The sequence below is a fragment of the Talpa occidentalis genome, unplaced genomic scaffold (assembly GCF_014898055.3).
Source record: "Talpa occidentalis isolate TD23 unplaced genomic scaffold, MPIMG_talOcc4v2.1 talOcc4.11, whole genome shotgun sequence".
Taxonomy (NCBI): domain Eukaryota; kingdom Metazoa; phylum Chordata; class Mammalia; order Eulipotyphla; family Talpidae; genus Talpa; species Talpa occidentalis.
Window position 1 is genome coordinate 23,033,229 of NW_023601104.1, and position 27,674 is coordinate 23,060,902.

At 34.5% G+C, this 27,674-nt stretch overlaps 2 protein-coding genes across 6 annotated transcripts in view; one reads left to right on the plus strand and one right to left on the minus strand.

Annotated features, from left to right (window-relative positions):
* Window positions 1–3,651, plus strand: part of TEX9 (testis expressed 9) — a 72,733-nt gene extending 69,082 nt beyond the window's left edge. For 2 of the 5 annotated variants that reach the window (XM_054701741.1, XM_054701745.1), the window contains exons 5-6: window positions 867–1,001; window positions 1,405–3,651. In XM_054701741.1, coding sequence (XP_054557716.1) covers window positions 867–1,001; window positions 1,405–1,482 — 213 coding nt within the window. In that variant the 3' untranslated portion in view covers window positions 1,483–3,651. The remainder of the gene's footprint in view (window positions 1–866; window positions 1,002–1,404) is intronic. The other 3 variants (XM_054701737.1, XM_037502549.2, XM_054701739.1) reach the window with 3 other exon arrangements.
* On the minus strand, window positions 1,003–27,208 carry MNS1 (meiosis specific nuclear structural 1). Its single transcript, XM_037502550.2, has 10 exons — window positions 27,118–27,208; window positions 25,990–26,211; window positions 19,709–19,836; window positions 14,453–14,555; window positions 11,208–11,437; window positions 10,467–10,683; window positions 10,050–10,157; window positions 6,585–6,842; window positions 3,469–3,594; window positions 1,003–2,208 (listed from the first exon to the last, which is right to left on the minus strand). Exons 1-10 carry the CDS (start codon window positions 27,118–27,120, stop codon window positions 2,116–2,118), a joined length of 1,488 nt encoding a protein of 495 aa, XP_037358447.1. The 5' UTR covers window positions 27,121–27,208; the 3' UTR covers window positions 1,003–2,115.
* Window positions 27,209–27,674: the final 466 nt, after the last annotated feature.

Below are 27,674 nucleotides of genomic sequence, written 5' to 3' on the forward strand. Positions count from 1 at the left end.
CAGCCTTTATCCTGATAGCCAAACTGCCACCATTCCATTAATGCTCTGAGTCAGACAATACAGAAGCCAGTCTCCAGACATCCAGAGGTCACAAGCAAGTTTCACTCTTTCTTTCCATCTCAAGGGAATTGAAAGGCTTCATTCCACTGTGCCCAGGAGGGCGAAGTGAAAGGGTGATCATAAATGCCACCCTTTATTTTGGTCACGTGTTTGCCTGGTTGATGCTGCTGTTTACTTTGAGTGTTCTCATAAAGCTACATTGGTCTGTATATTTCTTGTTTCCATGGGTGTTCCGTAGGGGAACAATGGTATAAAGCATCTTAATCTTGTGAATGTCATGCTCAGTTATCCTTTGAACATATCTTCTTTATAGGTTAAGATTTCCATTTGGACTTCCTTTAACATTTATCAATCTTTGTGTGCTTAATAACTTACTAACCTGTCTTAAGGATCACCTTTTTTTTCCTGCACTGTCTTCCTTGTCATGAGCAGTAGCTGAATTCTCTCTGTAGTCCGCAACTATTTCTATTCATGGATTCCTAGGAGTCTTAACATTTGCAGGCTGAGTTATTTATGTGTCTGCCAAGGATATGAAGGAAAATGCATTCAGATTTTGAGGCACCATTCTTTCCAGGATTCTCACCTGGAAATATTTACCACCCTGGCAGCCTAACTTGTCTCATTTACTCAGCAAGTTGATCCAATTTATGCTACTTTATAACTGAGTTTTTTAAAAACATTTTTTTAAAATGTGAGCTGATCATTAAGAGTTATCAAAGTTTTAGTGACATTTCTGTGACTCGTTTTATAACTTTCTCTATTAAAAGATTGCAGCATTCAAGAAGTTTTTTTTTTCCTTTGCACAGGATATTGCAAATGAAGAACATAAAAAAATTGAAGCATTAAAGTCAGAAAACAAGAAGCTAGAAAAACAAAAAGGAGAATTAATGATAGGATTCAAGAAACAATTAAAATTAATCGATGTTTTAAAAAGGCAGAAGGTGAGTCTAAATAAAACTGGTAAGGAAAGTATATGCAAGAATTTATTTTAGAGGATTGGTTTGCCTCTTGAAACCTTGAGAGAAAACAGATTCCAAAACATTGCAATTCCCTTTTTGACACACATCATCTGATGGTAAGAACATGCATTGGTGGCTCTGCCACTTTCCTGTTTTCAAGGTTATTACAGTATCATTGAATTGTTCTCTCAAAAGTAGGTTGGTTCAATACTATCACTGGACAAATAGTCTTCGATAGGTTGACCTATGAGTACATTTAACATTTCAAATATGGTTATTGGACTATACATTCTTACAACAGTGCTTACAATTGAATACATCTTTACAAGTTTCCTATGTTTTCACTCAATACTAAATTATAAAATACTGTTTTTTTAAAAAACAGATGCATATTGAAGCTGCCAAGATGCTGTCTTTCACTGAAGAGGAATTTATGAAGGCACTTGAATGGGGAAATTCCTAGGTGATCTACTTTAGTCTTTGTAACTTTGATAATATCCAAAAAGTTCCTTGTTAGAACTTCTTTTGACTTCTGTCCTTATGCTCTACTAGCCCCCTTTTAACTGCACTTGAATAGTAAATATTTTATGTTATGCACTATAGGTAATAAAGGTCTTTGAATTTACTCTTTTTTATACTACACAGAAAGATATTTTAAACCCAAATTCTAAATATTTATTTCCTTGGCCAAATCAGTGAAGAAAACACATAGAACTAACTGTAGCCCAAGGTGAACTGCTCTGTTAATCAGGATAAATGCTGTCTTGAGGAAAGGGGATGAAGAAAGAAACTTCTGGACAGCAGGTGAGTGTGAAGTTAGTCTCTTGGGTTTTAGCCTGAATTTTATATACATGAAATACTGTAATCTGGTAGGTGTGAAAATTCAGCTTTTCAGATTACCAGTACAAAAACAATATAATCAAAAGCAGTTTTGTTGCTAATTTATCAGAAAACACTTTTTATATTTCCAATAGAGATGTTTTAGAAAATCCTAATATGATGATGGAGTCTTAATATTACTGAACAGTAAAACAAAAGTTACACTGACATCTACTGGTAACATGAAAAAGAATCCAAGTTTTACCAAACGTTGGTATCACTTCTCTTCACAATTTTCGCGCCTTTTCTGATAGGCTTTCTGAAATTCTTCACCGAGCATATCAATATCATCCTGTTTTTTGAATACTCCCTACAAGCAAAATGTTTTTTGCATTAATTTGAAAGCCAGACTATTTAATTAAATGCTTGCAAACTAACAAATATAGATAGCAATTTATAAAACTATCTCCAAGTTAATGGAACTCAATAACAATTTCCTGATTTATGAGCTCCAGTATAGGAACCTGTAATAGGAATCTGGGCTCTTTGTACTACTGTAAGCATTACTGCTTGGATTGGCAGAATGGGAAGAAATGTAATGTATACTGTGTGCTGTCTTGAAATAGTCCTGCAATATCTGAGGAAGGTGCGAGTCAAAAAGACTGAGCTTTGCTAGACTGATACATGGGACTGGCTCTTGCCTCATAGTTCTAGGGTTATTTAGCAAACATTCAATCTTGTTAGAATGAATCTAGCTTTAAAGAGTTTAGCCACTTAACATTTAGCTCTTTTACTTTTCCTTTCTAGTATAGGTAAAAGACTCCCTACAGCAAAATTAAATATTTACTTCTCTTGTAATCTAAAAGGATATAAAGTATCCAAAAGGACACTTTAGGTCATTTAAAGATAGCAGGCTTATTAGGTCCCGCCCCTGCTTCCATAATTATTTCCTTACAAAAAAATATATTCTGGGAGATTCTTGGGGTTCAGATATCATTTTTGTCATCAACATATTCCATATTCTGTCTACCAAGTAGATTATAAGATCCTGTGGTCAGGTAATTACTCAGAATTGCTTCTCCTTACCACTGGATTGAACACAAAATTACACTCAATTTTTCTGATTGAATTACCAAATGGCACAATTTTTACATTAGGATGGAAATCTTATTTACTTAAGTCCAGATGCTAAAAGGGCCTATGAAACTCATTATTTCATATGTGAAAGCTTGCTATTTCTTAAAGTACTTTCTAAACCAAAGTTACTTCTACCTAGTTAGTTATAACAATCTTTTCTCCTATTGGACAGCAGATCTGTCTCAGATTTAGTTCAAGTATGGGACTGTTGTTGGTATTACCAATTACAGAATTTTCTTGTGTACAAAGTATCACAATTGCTTCAGTTAGTTCTAGAGCACCTAGACTGAAAGGGGAAAAGAATCTCTGAAAGTTAAAATCAGTAAATATATATAAACTAAGGATTTGCCAAGTCAAACTCCTATCTAATATAATAAACAGGACAAAATTCCACTTGTTGCCTAACAAAAGCCAGAATCTTTGAATTCCTAATACCATTTTTTTCCCACACTAGAGGTCATAAAGGTTATACCTTGAATTAAATATCACTTACTTTGGGGAGATATCCTAGTAATTTTGTAGCATGTTCTTTGAGAAGCTTTACTCTTTCTTCTTCAATAATTGCATTAATACATCCTTGTCTTCTTTGCTGCAACTGCCATTCTTCTATTTCATGTTGCTTTAAATATAAATAAAAGATGAATTTTGTGACTGTTTTAAGTAGTTTTCAAATAAAATTATACTTGCAATGAATTAGATAATTGATGAACTATTTATGGACACTAACGTCAAAAGATGGTAATGTATATATGTTGTGTATATTATTCACATATCTATCTTTCACAGTCTCTTCCTTTAAAGTTACAAGGACAAGAGTTATGACTGGGATTCTAGGTAGGTCAGTACATGCTTTCAGGAAAACACCTTCATTACTAAGGGAAGAAATAATCAAAGAAGTGATTTCCTGCTTAAGTCAACAAATTGAGTGCTTACCATAAACCAGGCACTGAAGATAATTTTAAGTGTAAGATCAAAAGAAAGTAAAATTGGATATATGTAAAAGATAAAAATTTCATTTTTTTTCAAGCACAGGCTTCATACAGAAAGGACTTGTAAATATGCTTTTATAATCACCAAAATTATGTGCCATCAAATATGGAAGAATTCTGTAGCTTTGAAAAGTTCTCAGGCTTAAATGAACTTTTATGGAATTGTATCCAAATCATTCTATTGGATAGGGAAGAATGCTAAAGGCAGAAATTGGTTAAATTCTTGTAAAGGATTACTTTTAAGTAATATTGATGCTAAACTTTGAAATAACCAAGTCATTATTTCTTCAGACAATTCTTATTAAAGTCATTTAGATCAGAAAGGGTATTTGTCTTTACTACAATGGGAGTCAAGCTCTTCTGTATTACCTCATAGCTCTTCAAAGTTACAGAAGATGGGAGATTTCAGCCATATCCATTGCCACTTAAACATGGAATGACTTCTCATGAGAATATCTTGTTTAATATCATTAGATGTATTTGTTTTAACAAAATCAACAGTAGCATTGAGAGCTAACTGCAGAAAGATTTACAGTGTCATTCATCTTGCTATTGAATCAAAGGGTTGAGTTGATCTCATTTTCTCTAAAATAAGGTAATAGACTCTAACATGGAATCATTGTACTTGAAATTTTTTTTGTAATACTTCCTTAGTCCCGTTGTGATCACACATGACTAAGTTTTTATTAGGGGAAAATAAGCAAGTGTCATGTTGAGAGGAAAGCTCACCTGTTAGATTTATCTGATTATGTATGTGCGGTCTAATTTAGGTAGTATATAGGCTTTTCCTTAGGAACCTATAGACCACATTATCTTTTTAAAATAATGAAAGTTAGGGTAAATAGTTGAGAGAAACTGTTTTTCATACCTTTTTTGAATTGTTAGAGATATTCCATTTCATAAAACTATCTCTGAAATCTAAACAGACTTAAAAACTATAGAATTGTAAATGGAATGCATTAATGCCTTTCATGATCATGAAAACCCAGCCTTAACCCTTGGCTCAAAATTACAATGTGACCCAATCTTGCTGACACTTAAAGCTTCATATTGGAAACAGTAACAATTTAAAATTATGCAAATTAAAAGTCCTATATTTTAAAGTTTTATTTATAGTTGTCTTGCTAACTTTTCAGACTGATTATTATGGTCTATAGTTAAAGTCAGCCACACATGCATATTCAAAGCCTTCTAGATCAAATTGGAAAGCCTTTTAACATCCTTGATTACTGTGTTCTGACACTGTTAATCACCTTATTGATTACATTTATTAAAGTACATAACCAATTAGCCAGGCAAAATGCTAGGTGCTTTATATGTAATTCTACATATAATTGGCTTATATCAATGCTAAGGGGTTAGAATTCTGTGCTGTAGTAATCTACTTGGTTTAAGGAGAACATGAGTTGGTTTTTCTTTTTAAGCATAGTAACTGGTGTCAGATGAACTCGAGTCACAAGGAGACCAGCTAGAAGACCATTTCAGTAGTCCACAGTAATGGTACTGAATGTCTGAACTAAGCTATGAAAAAAAAGATTTAAGCATTATTGCTGATGTGGAATCAATAGGACTAAAAATTATTAGATAGGAAAGGGAAAAAATACAGGAATGATTTTTACAAGGTAAAGGTAATAGGCTTAGGTGACTGAGTGAATATGCTATCTTTAACCAAGATTCAGGCTACAGAAATTGAAAAACTTCTGTTCACTTTTACAAAACTTGTGAGAATTTAGGTTTCTAATATGTCCTTTAGGCATTTGGAAATATGGCAACAGAACTATGGCATGAGTTGAATAAAAACAGAAGAGCCAAAAGTTGAACCCTAAGTAACCTAACATTTTATGCAACAGCAAAAGACAGCTGATCTCAGTCATCCAGATGGTTTCATCTTTCTGACCATTCCTTGACCTTGTGGTCATGATTTTCCTTTTACCTCCTTAGTCAGAATGTTCTCCAAAACTCAGTCCCTGGCCATTTGACTGTTTCCTGTTATATTCTTTGGAGGAATCAGCTTGAGCCTCTCTGCATTTCTAAAGAAAACTTAACCTAAGCTTTGCTCTTCTATTTTACTGTCTTGAGGGTATTTTCAACTTGCATTTCTATTTCAAACTCAACTAAAGCTGAAATTATATATCTTTGCTCCAACTCAAAACATGACAGCATTTGTATTCAAGTTTCTCATAATTGAAACCTTTGAGTTATTCTAACTCCTCCTCCTACTTTAGCCTGTATGGTCAATTTAAAAAAAAAAAAAAACTTTAAATAATAAACTCTTTTCATTGTTCCTTTAACTTGTTCCAGTCTAGGTCTTCATCACCTCACTCTTAGGTTACTATTTTCTCCACTTGTTAAAGATTCTATTATGATAAAAAGCCTCTAGAGCTGACATCATGGCTCTTTTATCAGGATTTCCGTAATTATTCTAATCAATCTCTAACACATAGAAATAAGCAATATTTTCTCTACAGATATATATAAATATATAGTATGATTAGTAGACAGACATATAACATTTGGCAAATAAAAAGGTTCTCATGTAAATGTTTAGTAGGTGAATAGATGTGCTGATTACTGTTCAATGATAATAACAAAAAAAAAAAACCCAGAAAATATCTCTTACTTTGTCAGCAAGGAATTGGTTGCGACGCTCTTCAATCAGTTTTTCCACAGCCCTCCTGTGTTCGAGTTGCTTCATTCTTTGTTTCTGAGCATTCATTAATTCTATTCGATCATCCTCAGCAAGTTTGGCTAGCATTGCTTTCCTGAAGACCTCCTCTTCCTCCTTTGCAGCCTGGAGTACTATTTCCTTCACTGCCATTTGGTCAATAAAGTCTTGCTTCATCTCTTTTTGTTTTCTCAATTTCTCTTCTGCTTCTTCCTAAACGGTAATACATAGAAAAGTTAATTCAGTAACTTTCTCTTTAGCAGATATATAAAAGAATGGGATAATTTGGTTAAGTGTTACAATATGAAATAAAACTGAAAACGTAATCCTTTTGAAGATAACACTTTGCCCCATCCTTTAAAACAAATTGGCTACCAGGATATTTTGGAATCTTAATTTGTATATGTTTACCATCTTGTTTCTGTACTCAGAATACCTAACTACGTTGGAAAAAGCTGACTTTAAAATTATTTTGCACACCTAAATTTATAAAAACTGGTCTGAAATTTGTACCAACTAATTATCTTTTCAGGCTTCCCTGAAACTTGCTCAAATCACTTAAATATTTTTCAGAACATTAATCTTGCAATGATGATCAAATTTTCAGGGAAATTCAGATTTACTTGGAGTAAAGTACTTTTCTGCAACATTTATGAAAAATTTCAAGCATAACCAAAAAATAATTTTACCGTAATCACCCCTGATTAACACATATTCTATCAATAACATTTTACTGTTTTTGCTTTTAATTAGGAGTGATGTAAATTTCAAATTCTTTCACCAATGTTGCTCAATTCTGACACAAATGCCAAGTAGTCCAGTATCCTAAAAGCATTCATAATATTTCCCTGACATCAAACTGTATGGTCAGGACTCTTCAAAGTAACGCAAACTAGAAGGGGTTAACTACAGATCATCGGGAGGACCAGGAAATGTAGCTGCCATCCCAGTGCTCAAATGTCATTCTGGCTCTACCCAAGCTATCCCCAAAGACGTGCTCATGCTGCATGTGGCTGCCATCTCATGTGGCTCTCTTCCATGTTCATACCTTTGAATGGGGGAGAAGGCTGTTGGAATTAAACCAGGTTATATGAAGAATTCTATCTAAAAGAAATGAAATATAATTTTAACTTGCCTTTACAAGACAAAAATGTTTTTAAAAAGGGTTGGTATAGGTTTTAAGAGAGTCTGCAGTATCAGCTATAAAGATTCAGTGATTGAGTATTCAATCTCTTCACTTCTCTCCAACCCCCTTTAAAAAAGACTTTTCATAAAGTCTTTTCTAGGAGATCTACCTCATTTATCTCTTTTTGGCCTTATACCATTTATTTGTTCCACCATTTATCTCATATGTACATGCCTTATCTCTTCACCAAAAAGGGTGAAGAGTATCTTTGGGATACTGGGCACGTAGTGTTTTTATAATACATAGTTTGTGCTTAGCTACCATATACAGACATTAAAAGAAGGCAGAGATACTGTCTCAGGTTTGGAATCCTCAGAGCTTACCATACTTTGCACACAGAAATTTTATAATGACTTGAAATTGACATTTCCTGGCATCCATCTCCCATATAAATTTTAGTTTAATACAATGGTGAAAACATCTGGAAGTGTTTGGCAAGATAAAACATCATTCATTGTATTTCTTCAACAAGAAAAGTGTTCATGTATTCCTTAGATATGGCTGAATTGGGATTATGTAGATATAAAATGTAAACTGCATAATCTTCCTTTCTTTTAAGTTCTAAAATCCATGAGATTTTAGATCCCTTATCTAAATAATTTGAAATATTTTGCTATAAATATTTGCTTTTTTGAAATAATTTGCTATAAAACAACTCTGAACAAGAAATTCCGAGGTATCTTAGTTTGAGTTTTACTCTGAAAGGAGATACTTAAGGTTATTTATTATCCTCACACTAGTATAAGAAGAAAACTAAAATTTAATATTTTTCCTGAACATGCACATTAAAAATTCTAAATGAAATTTTAGAAAACAGATTCCAGCAATGTATTAAATTATACCAAGACCAAGTGGGGTTGATTCTAATGATGCAAAACTGGTTCCATTCTCAAAATATCAAGTCAATTCACCATGCTTAAGAAAAACCACATGATCATATCAATAGACATAGAAAAAGGACTCGACAAAATTTAATACCCTTTCATTTAAAAATAAACCTGAAAAATAGGGATGGGCTTCAACTTAGTAAAAATGTTAAGACAGGCAATACAGAAAGCTTAGGTCTATTCTCATCATCCTTAACATAGGGGTAGACAGTGAAATGGGCAATATAAGGTGAACTAAAACTGATCATATTTGTATATTCATGACTATAGAAAAAAATGCAAATTCAACAAAGCCATGAGATACAAGATAAATGTCAGTTTGCTAGCAATGAGTATATAGACACTGAAATTAAAACAAATTCCATTTATAATTGCTCCAAAAAAAAAAAAAACCTTAGATATAAATCTAACAAAACATAGGATTTGTATTCTGAAAACAATATGATGAAAAATTCAAAGATGATCTAAATAGTCAATGTGTTCATGAAATGGAAGATTCAATGTGTCAATTCTCCCAAAATTGATGCTCAGATTTAATGCAATTCCTATCATCAAAGTACTATTTGTAGATAGAATCAGTATAATGCTATAATTTATATGGAAAGACAAAGAAACCAGAAGAACTAAAACAATCAAAGACTTACTAAGTGGCCTCAGTTATCAAAACTGTATGGGATTGGTGGAGGGGGCCACACATAAATACAAAAAAAAACAGATCCCAGAAATGGAATCATACAGATATGCTAAATGTGTTTTAATAAAGCTGCAAATCATTTTAACTTGAGGTCAACTTTGTTATTGTTTTACACTACAACCTGTGATTTTACGGTTAAGTTATACAGTCTATTAATGAGGAAAATATACAGCATAGTTATAAATCTTTTAAAATCTCTGAAATCTTCAACTGTAATTTTGGATTTGTCCTTCTCTTTTTGCTTTTAATAGTTCAGCTTCATGTATTTGAAAGCTTAATGTAGGTTCATACACCTCTAGCACTATTATATCCTCGAGATGAATTTGCCCTATTATCACGAGTTCCACTCCAGTTTGCTTCTGATTTAGTATTTGTATAGTATCAATATATCTTTCTGCTTTTAAACTACATGTGTCTTCATATTTAAATTGTGTTTCTTTTACACAACATAGTTGCATCATGTTTTTTATGAACTTTATGAATGCTGCCTGGATCTAGCTTTTTTTTTAAATCCAGCCTGAAAATTTCTCGTCATTACAATGTTTACACCATTTCCATATAGTGAAATTATTAATGTCAGTCTGTTTAAATGTCTGGGTTCATCTCAAATTATTATTCTCTAGGTTAATACTTCCGAAACTTCCGAAACTTACTTTTAGTTTCTTCTTATGTATTTCAGCTTGTTCTTCCTGGTATAATTCTTGTCGCACTTGTTCCAAATCTTCACGTTGCCGCAGCATTTCTTCTAATTTCTGAGTCAGCTATTAAAAAAAAAAAAAAAAAAAAAACCACAACACACACAGTTCAGGATTTCTGCAGTGCTAAATAAGTGGTTAGTCAAACAAAACAAAACCAAAAATAGACAACTATAAATCAGACATTCTGCAGGGGAGGGGGAGGGAGAGGGGTCAAAAAGAGGGCGGGAAGAGCACAAGGGCCTATGGAGATGGTGCACGGGTGAACTGGTGGTGGAAACTATGGGGACTACTCCTGAGAAAAGCAAACACTAAAGAAAAAAATGAAAAAAAGATGTAAAATATAAATAAAAAAAAAAGTGGTTATTCAATTACTATATTCTGAAGCTGTATCCTTTTTTCTTCACTTTCTTGAACTTTGGCCATGCGGTCGTCTTCTCTTTGTTGCTGCATGTTGGCAAACTCGAGGATCTTCCTGTTTTCTTCTTCCATTTCCTCACGTTTTTTTTCTCTCCAGAGAGCCTGCTCTCTCTGAAACTCTTCTATATACTTCCGAGTTGCATTCATTTTTTCCAACTTCTGTTGTCTTTCCCTAAGAAACAGTAGCGTTTTATAGTAACAGAAATAATCAGAAAGTGTCATTTCTTTTAGTCAGTAAAGGGGAAAGGTGCTTTTTCCTATTTTTCTGCTTGTTTATTCACTCATACAACACTAAAATACGTACCACATCATATAATAACAGGTATGACTTTTCTCCAATTACCACTTGTGCCTCTTCTCTAATCTTTGAAGTGTCACGCATCTCATTTCAAAGACTACAACCTGTCTACCTAACTTTCAGAATACTCTACACTTCAACTGTCTGACAAGGAAATTCATCAAAAACAAGTCCTCTAACATACATGGGCATATGAAACAAGGGTTTAGTCACTCAGTCACGTGCTAAACATTATCTGATAATTACCATGCTAATGAAATCATTTGTTATGTGATCATAACATCTACTGAGGGCTAACTATGTGTCAGGTAATGTTTAGGTGTTTCACTTCTTCCCAAGAAGCCTAAATTAATTTCATATACCTATTTAGACATGTAAGAAAGTTGGGATAAACTTACAATTGATCTTCCTCATAGATTTTTCTAACAATTTCATCAATCATGAGTTTTTCTTTCAGCAACTGCTCATAAGCTTCCTGCTTTTTTCTTTCTTGTTCTTCAAGTTGCTTCTCTAAGTCAAGATAGTACTGTGCCTTCACTTTATTTCGTCTGTCCTCTGCTGCATTCTCTTCCTTTATTACTCGCTCTTGTTCTTCCATCATGGTTTTGGCTATTTCAGCATCACGTTTCTGGAATTGTAACAAAATTCATCTTTCCATTTTCACATAGGAGCGCAGTATATCAGAATATTTTTGAATATGTAATTGTATATTATAAAGTCTGTTACATAAAATATTTTCACCTGTCTGGTGAAAAGCAAAGGAAAGTCACTACCACTTAAAGGGCTTAAAGAATGAATCAAACCCTAAAGAGGCTTTTCTATTACTTCAGGAGCTCCCTAAGGTAATATGTGATGAAGATAGTAACTCCACATTTGGAAAACAGTAAGTAAAAGTAGAAATCTTTATTAAATCTTAACTATGTTAACTGCCAGATCAGCAGTCATCTTTTTTTTCCTATTTAAAACTTGATGGAGGCAATTTCTACAATTTTATTCCATTTTGTGTCAGCTGCATCTCAGAGTAAGGATGGTACGTTTTCATACAGGTGTGCTATTAAATAGGTGTGAGCAGCTCTGTTGCCCCAGCCTGAATTTTCTTTCCTACCACTGACTTTCAAGTCTGCCCTTTCTCATTTATTAAAGGTTCTTTGTAATTATTTTTAACTTAAATGGGTGGCATATGTCGCTGTACCTCTTTTCTATAATTTTTAATTCACTTATTTAAGGCATTCCCTGAGTTACAGTATTGCTTCCTGAAGGGTAAATGCCTTGATTTGAGCATTCCGAAATCATTTTTAAAATAAATTTTAAATTAGAGCCTCCCTGGTGGTGCAGCGGTTTGAGCACAGCGCTGTGAAGCTGTCCGCAGCCTCTGCAGCACAGGTTCGATTCCCGGGCGGCCAGGGAACAGACTTCTCCTGCCTCTCCTGCTGCTTCCCTCAGCATTGTACTTCAGTCTGCCTGTTCTGCTCCCTGCTTTGTCTCTGGTGAATTCTCTCACCCTCCTGCATCTCTGGCCTGTACCCCAGCTCTTGTATAAATAAATAAAATCTTAAAAAAAAATCTCATTTAAAAAAGTTGAAAAAAAAAAAAGTAATGATCCATACTCAACTACCTATTTAAAACTCAACCTTTTGATTACACAAGAGCCTCACTCCATTGGCAGTCCTTCAAGAACACATTGAAAAGCACTACTTTAGGGCCTCCCCGGTGGCCCAGCAGGTTGAGTGCAGCGCTGTGAAGCTGTCCACAGCCTCTGCAGTGCTGGTTCGATTCCTGGCTGGCCAGGGAGATTCCCACATGGCAAGGCAGAACTCCTGTCTCACCCGCTGCTCCCCTCAGCAGTGTAATTCGGTCATCTGCCTGTTCTGCTCCCTGCTCTGTCTCTGGTGAATTCTCTCACCCTCCTGTGCCTCTGGCCTGTATCCCAGTTCTTGCATAAATAAATCTTTTTAAAAATTTAAATATATTGAGATATTGAGGCAATCTGAAAATTACCCTTAACCATTTTGATCACATCCTAAATGCTAGAATGATTAGCAATATCAGGCATAGAAAAGAAACAGACTAAAGTACAAATGCCAAATTTCTGAAAACCATTCCTGATCTAATTGATGCCTTTAACACATACACTGATAATATGATCTGATCAAGTTTTTCTTTGCTTGTTTTCGTAACACATTGTACTAGGTTCTTTAGAAAAAATATGAAATTACAAAAACATTTATGAACAGATTACCACATACTTATGGATGTATATTGTTCTCATTTCAGATAAGAAAATGAAGGTGCAGCCAAAACCAGAACCTAGATATCCTAACACCTATTCCCCCTAGGAGTATTTGACTTTAACTTTTTGTGGGTCAATTTTAATCAAAAATAGCAGTGTTTTTAGGAGTCAGAGTAAAATATCTAAAACTTCCTTTAATAACCTCAATTATCAGGATAATTAAAATTGCAAACTACTGGTCCAACAGTAGATTGTTTATGTTCCACTTTAATTTTGAAAGGGTAGAACAGAACTACATCTGTAGTAATTAAAGTCTCCTCACACTCCCCTCCCACATCCAAGGTTATCACTATTAACAGCTCTCTGTGTAACCCCCTCCAGACTTTCTATCCTAACACATGCACTCTGGTCAATATTCTTATTTGATGCCTTTGCTGTACTGTACTCTTTCAGCATTTTGATATTACTCTTCTCATGGTGGGGTACTGTGTGTGGCTATGTTCACTTGTGCATATAAATACATGTTTATATATATATATATATATATATATACACATAAGTATCTGTACAGGTTTTTTTAAAAAAATTCAAATGATCTGTGATACGTATTATTCTCCAACTTGATTGTTCTGCAACTCGTTTTTTTTTTTTAATCCATGGTATTCTAGCCAACTTCTCTCTTTTTTTTAATAGCCATAAATCATCTTTGAAAGGGATGTAGAAGAGTGAATTCTGTCACCAAAATGCTTTAATATCAAAAAATGAGAGAAGACCGTCAAAGACTAAGAATCCAATTGGAACTTTCATGTGTGTCTAACCTCTCAGTGTAATGAGAGCACAAGTAACGACATACACCCAGCTCTTTAAGTGTTACTTCAGTAAGTCCTGCTTTATACTGTACAGCATAATGCTGTTGGTGTGTCTGAGACACTTTTCCCTGAGTGACTCTTGTCCTGAAGTTGACCATATGTGCCAGGAGTTAGAAAGGGGATAAAATAGAAAAGAAGAATGCTGCTTATAAAACAGGAAAGTTTCCTATGTAGCATTATAAAATATCACTTTTAGAAACATTTTAAAAATAAGAAAATTAATATAAAATATACTGATCATGGTAGTAACTTGGACTGTACTGGTTTGTCAAAGAGTGTAAAGAATGCTAAAATTACTCGAATATAGCTGTGCATTCTAAGCAGCAACTTAATTTCAACTTTGAAAGGCTCTGATATTTAAGAAGACCCAGTATTACATAAGCCATAATTTCCTATACCTTAAATAATCTATAAAGTGTAAATGTATTTGAGAAACCTAACAGCATAAATTTTTTAGAGTATTTAACAATTTTCAAAACATTGCTCTAATTTTAGTTTTCTAAATGAAGCTAAAAATAGAGAACATAATCACAAACATGATTACCATTTGTTCATATTTAATGACATCCTTTTCAGCAATCTGAGCTGCCCTTTCTTTATTCATATAAGCTGCTTTTAATTTCTTCTCCAGTTCTCTGATTTCAAAACTGTTGGAAAAAAATTAATTTGAGGATCACGTTTTCTTTAAAAATAAATGAAATTAAAAATTTTAATGGTAAGACATTATTTTTTAAGTATTTTGAAAAAAATACTTTCCTCTCTTAATCCAAAGCAAAATCAGAATGCATGTGAAATGGGACATTGTAATTATTTTTCTGGACAAAACAACCCTTTTAAGTAATCATCACTTAAAATATTTTTGCTAGGACCTGGGTCACAGAAGATGCTTTATCAATACTGGTTAAAATTTCTGTCCAGCTAATATTATCAAGCTAAAAGAAAAGTTATAGTGGAGGAGTTTTATATCTAAGCAAGTTACTTAGCAAGATTTAATATTCAGAATATAGAAAGGATCCCTACAACTCAACAACAAAGGATGTAGAACCCAATTCAAATTCAAAAGCCCTTACAGATTCCCTCAAAAGAAACAATGGAGAATAAGCACACGCAAGACATACTTAACATCATTAGTCATTAGGGAAATGCCCATCAGAATCACAATGATACACATTTTTCATAAAAGTAAAAATTTTTAAAGTGTTGGTGGTGGGCCTCCCCGGTGGCGCAGCGGTTGAGCGCTGGGTTGCGAAGCTGCCCGCGGCCTCTGTGGCGCTGGTTCGATCCCCGGCTGCTTCCTGGCCACCGGAGGAGGATCCCACGTGGCGCGCAGACCTCTCCTGCCGCCCGCTGCTCCCCTCAGCAGTGTACTTCGGTCCTTCTGCCTGCTCTGCTCCCCACTCTGGCTCTGGTGAATTCTCTCACCCTCCCGCGCTTCTGACTGTACCCAGTGCATGTATAAACAAAACAAACAAACAAATAAAATAAATAAATAAAGCATGCCTCTATTTAAAAAAAAAAAAAAAAATGTTGGTGGAGGTGTGGACACACTGGAGCCTTGGACATTGGTAGTGCAAGGTGATTATGAGGGGTCTGTCACACGGGCACTCTGCCTAGCATCTACCAAATTTCCAGACTCCTAGAAGGGAAAGAGGAGTTCAGCATAAACCATGCTGTTTTCCCAGTTTGGGCGCTCATGATAGTGTTAAGAACCTTCCTAAAACCCAACTTTCAAGGAGCAAACTCCTAAATATTATTTTCCAAGGCTGTCAGACTCAGGGCTGTTATGGTAACTCTTTTCTGCACAACTTTTTTAGATTCATTAGATTCATCACATTTTCTCCTGTATTAATGTAATTATATATTCATTTTCAATTTTTCAATACAGCAACCACAACATGTTTGTTCAACTCTAAAAAAACTGTCCATTATTTTTTACAATAAAATACTTGACTACTGTAACTCCTTGCATTTTCTTCCTATCGTTTTCTGCTTTAGTTTTCTATATTTTTAGCACTTTGTATATATATATACACATACATACACACACACACACACACACACATATATTAAAATCCCAGCAGGCACAAAGAATGAGTTACATCTTCAAATTTCACCTAATGTATAATAACTGAAGTGGAAAGCTCCTCTATTTCACTCTTATGTCAGTGAATTAAGCAAAGATGTTGAAATATTTATTTCATTTACAGATAACAAAATAATGAATGGTAGCTAACATGACTGAAATTTATCTTCCTGAAATTAATACTGGGATGATTTTCATTCTTCCACCTAAAGAATTGCTTGTTCAAGGTTACTAGTGATCAATTCTTTGTTTTTCTGAAAATACTGACACTTTTAAATCCATGTCACCGACTTTATTAACATCTTGACTGTCAGTCTAGAAAATAACTACTGGAATCTGCAAAAAACTGGTTATACATTTAATAAACAAAGACTATCTTTGCCTCTGAGCTACTTTGTATTGAACAAATCAAATTATGTGAGGTGCTTGTTTTTGCTTTCATAAAGCTATATATGAACTATAATAAATATACAGTTGCTAATAATATACAATTTTACAATTATAATGGTAAATAATTATAAATTATAATCAGTTTTGCCATTGTGATTAGTTGCTAAGAGCTATACTATAGTTTCCAAAAATAGGCAGTTTCCCAATAGTAATTAAAAGCAGTGATAAAATTGACTTAAATATTTTCTTGGGTTAAAAAAATATGTTCAACATCAACTAAAGAGTCTAGTGAGTTTTGAACTCAATTATTTTCAAAAATTTACCCTGGTTTTAAACATGTATCTCTTAGTTTTATGGAGCCAATATTAATATGGATGAATTTTAATTATTTAGGTCTGAATTATTTATTAATTATTTAAACCTGAATTTAGACCTGCCAATTTGCAAATGAATACACTGATCAGAAAAATGGTTCATTTCTGCATGACAGTCAAAAATTTTACCTTGCTTTATTAAAAAACTAGCAGTTTTGACATGTTGGGAGGGAGCACACTATTTGAAAGAGTTCTCAATTGAATGACTTAACTTTAAAGAAAATCTTCACAAGGTATATAATTATAGATGGGCTTTTTTTCATCTCAACTTCTGTTGCTATTCAAAATGCAGTCATACTTGTTATTGTTGCTCCTTTCAAAGTAACGCCTTTTGGGCTGCTTTTGTGGTTTTTTAAGATTTCCTCTATTGTTGGATTTGAAATGGTCAGTTAGGATAAGTTAAGGTGCAGTTGTCACCATCATGTTTTAGCCTGTGATTAGGAAATTCTTATCTATTCAAATACTGGAAATTCTTATCTATTCAAATACTGCTTCTGCATCATCCTTTCATTTCTGCTTCCAGTACTAGAATTATACATCTGTTAGAATTTTTGACTATAGCCCTCATCTCTAACATTATATTCCATATTTTCCAATCATTTTGTCTCTCCATGCTTTATTCTAAACATTTTCTACTAACCTGTTCACACATTACATCATCATCTGTTTATAACTAATAAAATCTAGTTAAATTCTGTATTGGTCAAGTAAAATATGATAAAGTGCACAAATCATAAGCATATTGTTTACACCTTACCATAAGCGTACTGGCTATAAGCACTGTTAACTTCTGAACTCACAGCCTTACTTAAGGAATCAGCAGAAACGTTCAGAGGAAATGCAGCTACAAATGCCAGGCTTTCTTACCACTCTGGCAGATCTTATTTTTATACTTTCTCTAGACATTCTTTTCTCAGAGGCAGCATTTATCTGAAGCACCTAATTTATAATAACTGAAGTGGAAAGCTCCTCTATTTCACTCTTATGTCAATGAATTAAACAAAGATGTTGAAATATTTATTTCATTTACAGATAACATAAAACCGTGAATGGTAGCTAACATGACTGAAGAATTAAGGTCCAAAAAACATAGTTTGAGACTATGGCAATATGAAGTTAGCGTAATTCTAAATCTTTTCAAATAATAGTAATACCCTAAACAATTTGATAAAAGTTGTGGACTCAGAAAAATGTATATCTAGATACATTTGCCAAACATATATAATTTCGTGATGCTCAAACACTGAGGCTTAGCCATCAGTCATAATTGTCTCCAGAAGGCTTGCTCCCAAAGTGTTACAACTATCAAAGTAAAATTTCAGTATATTCAATTACAGAAGTAGAGGAGCATTTAGTTAGCCTTGAGTTGTCATCAGCAGGGGGATATAGCTGTCCCTAAAACATAATTCAATCTTAGCTACCATTAAGAAGCAGACTAGAAAAATGTGGCTAATAGTACCATTTTAGGGGTACTAAGCATTATCCTGCTGTATTATGAATAATTGTGGTGGCAGAATTTATTTATTTATTTTTTTTTAGGAAACATCAAAAGGAGAACCAAAATGGTGAAGAAGCTTGAAACCATGTTATATAAGAAACAAATGAAGGAATGAGGGACATTTAGCTAACAAGAAAATATGGGGTTTTCAGAAAGTCTTGATGTTATTTTCTCTATTTTTCAAGCAAAAATATATCATGACTTTTCCGACAGCCCAATATTTAGTGAATTCATAAATATGAAAGGATGTCCTAAAGAACTAAGTTTATTTGTTATTGTTGGGGTTTTTTTAAATCAGAAATGAGATAAATGATAGAAAGTTACAGGGAAATTAATTTTGAAATAGGGGTGAAATTCTTTAAAAATAGGATTGTCTAAGTAGGCTCTAGGTATCTTTTGATGGCTCACAGGTATATGAAAGGATGTTCAGCATCAACACCACATTTGTGAGAGCAGTTTTCATTAAAATAAAAACAAACAAGAATAACTAGTATTGGCAGGGATGTAGAGAAAAGAACATTCTTGAGCACTGTTGGCAGGAATGTTAATCGATGCAGACACAATGGAAAGTAGTTTAAAGGTTCCTTAAAAACTTAAACATGAAACTATCATATGACCAGCAATTCAACTTCTGGATATTTGTTCCAAAAGAAACTTATTCACATATCAGAAGATATGTTCACATCCATGTTCATTACAGCATTACTTTTACAACAACCAAGATATGGAAACAAGTGTCCATCATCGATAGATGAATGAATAAAGGGGGCTAGGGGCTAAGTGCAATGGACTATGGTGAAGGACTATGGGTGTTCATGGTGGTGGGAGTACTATGATGACCACACCTGAGGAAGAAATCCTATACTGTCAAAATATTAACAAGGGTATAAAACAATGGTACTTCATTAAAAAAAATTTTTTTAAAGATTAAAATTTTTTAAAGGTTAGCATTCTCACTCAATTATATTGAGTTTATGCAATATTTTGATGTAAATTTTCTTCCTCAATGTAACCTGTAATAACACAAAATTGCAAAATGAAGCAATTATAGTAGAGGCTCAAAAAATTTTTAAAAAGTCAGGACTGAATGAAATATTAAGTTCCTATTAGTCACTAGAAGTGCTGAACCACAAGTGACCACTTTCTAGAAATACTGTAGGTAATTTACCTAGGGTATAAAATTAAGTTAGTTATCACCAAAGATTTTAAGAGTAGGCTTCTGTAAGTTTATTTATAAAAGGTCATTCTAAACATGTTAAGAGGAAAGAGTCAATGTTTATTTTTACCTTAAATATTAACCTATTCCATATACAATTTTTGTGAAATGAATATAGAATTTAAAGCAGTATTTCTAGGCAAAATATTAACTGTGTACAATGATATTAAAAAAAATCAGGTGCTAACTATTTCATACAAGTTTAAAGTAGTAAGTGAAATTTGTAGAAACCACAATACCTGTTCTCTCTTACTTGTTGCCTCATCTTTTCATCCTTTAGACTTTCATGTTTTAGTTTTGCCAATTCCATAGCCAATTTTTCTTCTTGTTCAAGCTGGAGTTTCTTCAGTCTTTTGTTTTCTTCTGCCTGAATAAAAAAAAAAAGTTATTTGTCCTCCAAAATTATATTTTTTCCATCAAGGTTGAATTTGTTGTAACAGAAAATGCCTTCAGAGTAACAGAAATTGTTTTATTTTAAAATACCAGGTGTTATTTCAATAAGCATTTTTTGATCACTTATGAAAAATATCAGATACCACCCAAATCACTAAAATCTAAATATTAAAATACCCCTCAGATGGCCATCACTCATCTTCAACAGTTACACCTATTTTGGCAATCTCTTCTCCACTCTTCCACTCCACTCTCACTTTTTGTTGTTTGCTCGAGTATTTTAAAACAGATCCAAAATATGCCATTATCATGTAAATAAGTCAGTAATGATCTCTACCCAGGAAGATTTTATTCTTCTCTAACAATCATGCCATCAGTGTGTCTAAATAATCAATCATTCTTTAGTAATATCTTGTCCATATTCATGTTTCTCCAATTGTCTCAAAGTATACCTATTGCATCATGTTATTTCTCTCCAGGCTCGTTTATTCTCTAAAACAAACTTCCTCCACCCCCCTGCCACTGATTTATTGTAGAAAACAGAACATATGTCCCATGTTTTGAATTTGGCCTTTTGCTTCCCTGGGATATATTCATTTGTTTTTCTTTTGTACATTTCAGGTAAAATGGTAGCCTTAATTAATATTATCATCAGAAAATTCAAGTTAAAACTACAGTAGTATGTCACTGCATCACCTAATAGGGTGGCTAAAATAAATAGTGGCATAACCAAGTGCTGGTGAGAAACTGCCTCACAAAATGCTGGGTGGAAATGTAAAAATGATAACACTAGGGAAACTGTTATAAAGCTAACAGCAATTACCTTACAACTCAACTACAATCTCAAGTCATTAATGAAAATACCAGAGATATGGAAACACCATTTATTTAAAAACTTGTATCCAAATGTTCACAGCATATTATTTAAAATAGCCAATATTGAAATATGCACACATCCTTCACCAGATAAATGGTCAAATAAATAGCACATCCATACCATGGAATATAACTCAGCAATAAAAAAGGAGGAAAGAAGAAATGACCTAGATGGATCTGTACAAATTATGTTCAGTGAAAACAATCAATCTCTAAAGGGTAGTATTGTTTGATTCCATTTATATGATGTTCTTGGAATAATCTATATTTAAATTGAAATGTCACAATATAAACTCAGTGGTTTTTAAGTATAGTCACAATGTACAACCATCACCCCTACCTAGTTCCAGATTTTTAAAATTTTAAATGGACTATTTTTTGTTCTTTGGAGCAGTTTTAGGTTTAAGCAAAATTGAGGAGAAAGGAAAGAGTTCCCGTATACACTGTGCTCCCTGCACCCACCACATGCACCGCTTCTCTCACAATCAGCAACCGACACCAAAGAAGTACATTTGTTATCAATGAACCTACACCAACATCACTATCACCCAAGTCCATCGCTTACATCAGGATCTACGCTTTGCTGTTGTATAGTCTATGGGATTTGACAAACTTATTTGACTAATCCATTCTATGGTTTTTCACATGTATCTACCATTACAGTGTACAGAATAGTTTTATTCCCCTCAAAATCCTATTCTACCTTTTCAGCCCTCCTGCTCTTCAATCCCTTGAGACCATAGATCTTTTTATTGTCTCTATAGTTTTACCTTTTCCAGAATATCAAAGAGTTTGAATCATACTATATGTTGCCTTTTCAGATTGGTTTATTTCACTGAGCAATATATATTTAAGGTACCTTCATGTCTTTTCATTATGTGATGGCTCATTTCCTTTTATATCATCAAAAGATACCCTAGCATTTGAATTATTTCTACATTCACCTATTGAACATCTTGGTTGCTTCCAAGTTTTATCAATTATAAACCTCCCTATGCAGGTTTTTATGTGGACTTAAGTTTTCAACATTCCAGAACATTTTCATCACTTCAAAAAGGAGCCCCATAATTGTTAGCAGTCAATGGAATGGACACTATGCCATATTACATGTATTAAAAATCAATCACATATGACTATAAAGGTGTTTAGGAAGTGGTGGATGTAAGTGACCTTGGAAAACAATGTTTGAATAGGTATTATAAGGGTAAAGTGAAAAACAACTTACCCAAATCTATATTGTAGTAACTAATTTGTTATTCATGGGGGAAGGTTAGCAATTCAGAAACTACTTTATTTGTATCCTGGGGTTGAAACAATCAATAAATAATATATTGTAGAAAATGAAAGCCAGCTTCCCTTTTGTTGGAGAAAGTTATACATATGGAATGGGGAAAGGCTAACATGACCCCTGTGGTGCTAAACTGTACTGAGTGGTACCAAGGTAGACTGGTTTTTTATTAATAAATGCATGCAGATAAAAGAATGAAGCTTGACCACTACCTCACACCATACACAAAAATCAGCTCAAAATGGATTAAAGAACTAGACATAAGACCTGAAACCATAAAATACATGGAAGGAAATATAGGCGAAACATTAGGTGATATGCACATCAAAGACATCTTTACAGACACATCACCCAAAGCAGTGATAGTGACGGCAAAGATAAACAGCTGGGACTACATCAAATTAAAGAGCTTCTGCACAGCAAAAGAGACAATAACAAAAACGAAGAGAAACCCCACCAACTGGGAGAACATTTTTGCACACAACACTAATGATAAAGGACTGATCACAAAAATCTACAAAGAGCTGACGAGACTCAACAACAACAAAGAAAATAATCCAGTCAAAAAATGGGCAGAAGAGCTAAAAAGAAACTTCTCTGAAGAGGAAATGCAAATGGCCAACAGGCATATGAAAAAATGTTCAACATCACTTGTCATCAGGGAAATGCAAATCAAAACTACCATGAGATACCATCTCACACCAGTGAGAATGGCACATATTAAAAAAACTAGCAACAACTAGTGGCGCAGTGGTTGAGCGCTGGGTTGCGAATGCAGCGCCCGATCCCCGGCTGCTTCTCACACCAGTGTAGAAATGACTGCACATATTAACAAAAACTAGCAACAACAAATGTTGGCGAGGGTGTGGAGAAAAAGGAACTCTTCTGCACTGTTGGTGGGAGTGCAGACTGGTCCAACCACTATGGAGAGCTGTGTGGAGATTTCTGGACCTACTAAACATAGAGCTTCCATATGATCCAGCAATTCCAATCCTAGGTATTTACCCAAAGGACAGAGAAACATTAATTCCAAAGAGCACCTGCACCCCTATGTTTATAGCAGCACTATTTACAATAGCTAAGCTTTGGAAACAACCCAAATGCCCAAAAATAGATGACTGGATCAAGAAGATGTGGTACATATACACCATGGAGTATTACTCAGCATTCAAAAAAGATAAACACATGCAATTTGCAGCAACATGGATGGCGCTGGAAGGGATCATGCTCAGTGAAATAAGCCAGAAAGAAAAAGAAAAATACCGGATGGTCTCACTCATAGCAGGAATCTAGAAAACTTAAATAAGGGACCAGGAAAATGAGTAACTATAAGAAAGTGAAAATCAAAATCAACAAAAAACTATGAACCAGAGACACTATGTGGGGTTGGGAGGGGAGGGATTGGGGTCAAAATAAGGGGGTTGCAATTGTATGGGGAATATAAAAATAAAATTTATTTAAAAAATAAAAAAATAAATGCATGCAGATAAACGCAAAAGTAAATGCAGATGTGTGTGAATGCACTGGTGAGTGTACTTTTAGTTCTAGTTCTTTCTGTCTAAAAGTAAAACTGTAAAATCCCAGTAATAATGAGCATGCCTTATCATTCAGAGCTTGGTTTTTAAGTACAGTTCTCCAATAAAAGTAACCAAATCTCCTTAAGAAAATTGGCTGATTTCAAGGCAAGGAAATAATAAGCTGAGCCTGGAAATCTTGTGGAACCAGAAAGCAAGAGAATGCAACAAAACAAGCTAGATCATGTAAGAAGGGCACAGCAGACACCCCGAGAAAGATCAAAATTGGAACTGAACAACAAAATTAAGTATTGTTTATACCATTATTTTGATTATAATTCATTAATGAATCTACACTGATATAAAGAAGTAAATATATGGGAGAGGACAACTCTTACAGAAAAAAATCCAATAAGTAAATAAAAGATATGAGGCAAATAGAAGATAACCATTAGTATCTGAAAGTAGTAACTGCTGAAGGCAAGATTCACCACTGAATTTCAACATTAGTGGACAAAAATTAAACAGAAGCAGCATACTTGGATAGTCTCAAAGTGTCTCTCAAAGTATTTAGTATTTACAAAGTGTAAAATAATTCTAAAATAACTTCATTTTAAATATTACAGAGGCAAATCCTGGTAAATAACACCTTAACCAAGTGATTGAGTTTAATAACAAAACAGGGCACATTAATATCATGTACTCCCTATATGAAGCATGGAAGGTTTGCTAGGGATCTTTACAATGGAGGATCTAGGCTGCTTACAATCCACTCATGGACATTAACGTCATTAAAAGCAGAATAACACCACACATCATATACCTGCAGTTACACTTCACTATCAAGGCCAGCATCACCTATGCAATACTTGTCAAAAAAAGGTGTACGTAAGTCTAATCATAGCTTTACTGCTAATTTCCTTTTAAAGAAAATACAAGAGCTAGTGGGATAAACTAAAGTAACAAATAAGGAAGCAAACAGATAAATTCAGACTGTGGGGTATCGCATAAAACAACTGGCCTCAGTTCAACACATTAAAAACATGAAGGTAAATAAATGGAGAGACTGCTTTAAACTAAGAGGCAACTAACAGACTATGTAAACCTTATTTGGATTTTGATTAAAACAAATCAACTTTGAAAGCAGATTTTTGTCAAAAATCACAGAAGTTTTTATTATGGAATGGCATTAAATGGTACTTAGAATTTTATGATAATTCTAATAGGTGGGATAGGGACATTAAGATACTATTACATTAGAAAATATATTTATAAGATGCTTATTGACATGCAGAAGAGAGTTGATATGTGTGATTTTCTTTAAAATTAAGGGAAGAAAAAAAATCTAACCCCCACATCTTCTGGCTCAAGAATAAAAAAAATCCTGTCTAGGTATTCATATCTCTCTGTTGCATTTTTTTAAAGATTTATTTATTTATGCATACAAGAACTGAGATACAGGCCAGAGCTGTGGGGAGATGAGAGGATTCACCAGAGACAGAGTGGGGAGCAGAACAGGCAGATTGACTGAAGTACACTGCTGAGGGGAGCAGTGGGTGAGACAGGAGAGGTCTGCTGTGCCATGTGGGTAGCTGCCTGGCTGGCCGGGATGGAACTCGTGCAGCAGTGGCTGTGAACAGCTTCATAGGCTCCCCTTGCACCACCAGGGAGGCCCTCTCTGTTCCATTTTTAAAACTTGCTTTTGACATTTCATACAATACCCTATAAAATGTTGAACATATAGTAGCCACTCAAAAGATAACTGAAATATCAAAACAGCCTCCTCACATTTATGAGAACTCATTTTTTTATTGGTTTCCCTTTTCTATCAGTCTTATCACCTAAACTACTCAGAAATTTTTAATAAATTATCCCCATATTTTAGGAATTATATACAGTGCCTAAATTCTTCAAGGCAATACTTCTAAAATAAATATGAGAAAGTTCATACCTAAAACCTAGGTGTTCATTTTCTACAATTTAATAACCGTTTCTCCTTGGTTAATCTAAGTAAATTTTAAAAAATTCTTAAATTTTTGTATTTAGAATTTTATGGAAAGCAATATAATTGTATTTATATGACTAAACTATAGAAGTTAGTAAGTTTGAATTTCACATTTATGAAAAATAAACCTGAGTACTTTTTCTGTTACAGGCACTCTTCCAAGGACTTTGTACATATTTACTCATTCATTTTTAAAACAATCCTATGAAGTAGTAGTATTCCCCTGTTATAAATAATAAAAACTAAAAGCAACTTATCCAAGGTTTCACAGCTGATATTAAGGATTCAAAAACCCAGCTCTTCATCACTGGGCTGACATACAATGAGGCAAACTTTGCTGATGCTATTGTCTCTCTGCTCAATTCCAGTATTAACATTTGGCACTCATCATTTTTAAGGAGAAAATGAAGGAAAAAAATAATGAGAATGAATAGTAAAACTTACCTTTTGAATGGCCTCTTCCATATCCAACTCAAATTGTTGGTTCTGTAATAATCTGAGGAATCTCTTGCGCTCAACTCGGTCATCATTTTCATTATGCACGATTTCACCCCTGACTTGCTTCTCTATCTTTTTTAAGGCATCAACATGCAATTTTTTGTTGTAGTGTTCATCTACTAATTTCTGGTGTCTTTCAGTGATACTCAGAACTCTCCTTCTGGAAGCCTATAATGCAAAAAGAGCATGCATATTTTAGTATTCCAAAATCTAATTTTAATAATATATTGATCCAAGACCAAGTAACAAATGATACAAAGATATAAAGCAAACAGTGATAAAGGGAATTTTACTTCCTTATTAAATTGAGAGAAATATGTACCATAAAAAAAAAAAACCATAAATGTGGTAGATTTAAAAAGTACTGAGATACCAATGAAGGTAGGTACCATTATTACTCCCATCTCATGCAACCAGCATAAAAAAATAAAAGCAACCGTACCCAAGATTCATCAGCTAATCAACAGCAGTACTTGGAGTCAAAGGCATGCATCTTATAAATATATTTTCTAATGTAATAGTATCTTAATGTCCCTATCCCACCTATTAGAATTATCATTAAATTCTAAGTACCATTTAATGCCATTCCATAACAAAAACTTCTGTGATTTTGACAACAGCAGGACTTGCAGTCAAAGGCATGAGAGGTACAGACTTAGCTCTTTACCACTGCACAGAAGTTCCTCTTCCCCTCATTACCCCAGCCCTTCCCCTGAGGCCGGGAAGCGCTGGCCTGAAGCGGTTTTCCCACTAAGATTCGGAATCGCACTGTCTATTGCTACTTACTCATTCGCTCTTTCCTGGACTTTTTATACGGTTTGCTCAGAGGTTCTTACTCTTTATCCAAATTTCCAAAAACACGCAAAACATGCTTACCGAGTAGATTCATACAGCGTGGGTGGGGGAAAGGCAAAAGACTGAAGACCCTTCAGTCCCAGCCCGCGAGGCCTCTAAAAGCAAACGCAAGCGCCCCACTTCATTTCAGCTTAGGCACTTCAAGTCCTTTTTAAGAAACAGGCTCTAAACTACAATTAAGTTAACACATAAGTAATTTTTGACCCAGGAGCGGCTCACCATTCTGGCAGACGAAAACCCTCCCGCAGCCACCACTTCTCAGCGGGAACCAGAGGCCGAGCTCGCAGAGTGTACGCGGTTTCCCGGCAACGGCAGCCTGGGCGCACCCCTGCACTGTGCGCGGCCCCCCCATTGGATGCAACAAGATCTAATCAGCATTGAGCTTCTTAGGGGGCTGTTGGAGCGGCTGCTCCCTATAGGCCCAAAGGAGACAGGCGGTAGGTTCAAATCTTAGGTCCTGAGGCAAGCCATTCGAGCGCAAGCTTTTCCTTAGCTGCTAAACTCCGGTGTGGGTGTGGCTGGGAATCAGGTCGAGGCCTGTGCAAACTGCAGAGACACACACAAGCTCCAGTCTAGTGCATGGGGCCAAAGTCACTTGCCAAGCACAGATTATCTGAGCCCTCAGTGCCTGTCCTGCTAGGGTGATGACTGCCCTGATTCTCGGTAGAGACAAGGTCACCATTCCCCTTGCTGGGTAACTGTGGGCACAGTGGGTAGTGTGTGCTCCCAGGACCCTTAGTCTCACCACCTACCCCTCACCCCCAACTCTTGATAAA

Bases quoted from the DNA above. Each gene is read 5' to 3' on its own strand.
- MNS1 (XM_037502550.2), bottom strand. The intron at 19,837-25,989 runs GTAAGTTTTACT...TTTTTTATTCAG, and splicing joins TGGAAGAGGCCATTCAAAAG to GCAGAAGAAAACAAAAGACT. The intron at 11,438-14,452 runs GTAATCATGTTT...TTACAATTCCAG, and splicing joins TCATTAAATATGAACAAATG to AAACGTGATGCTGAAATAGC.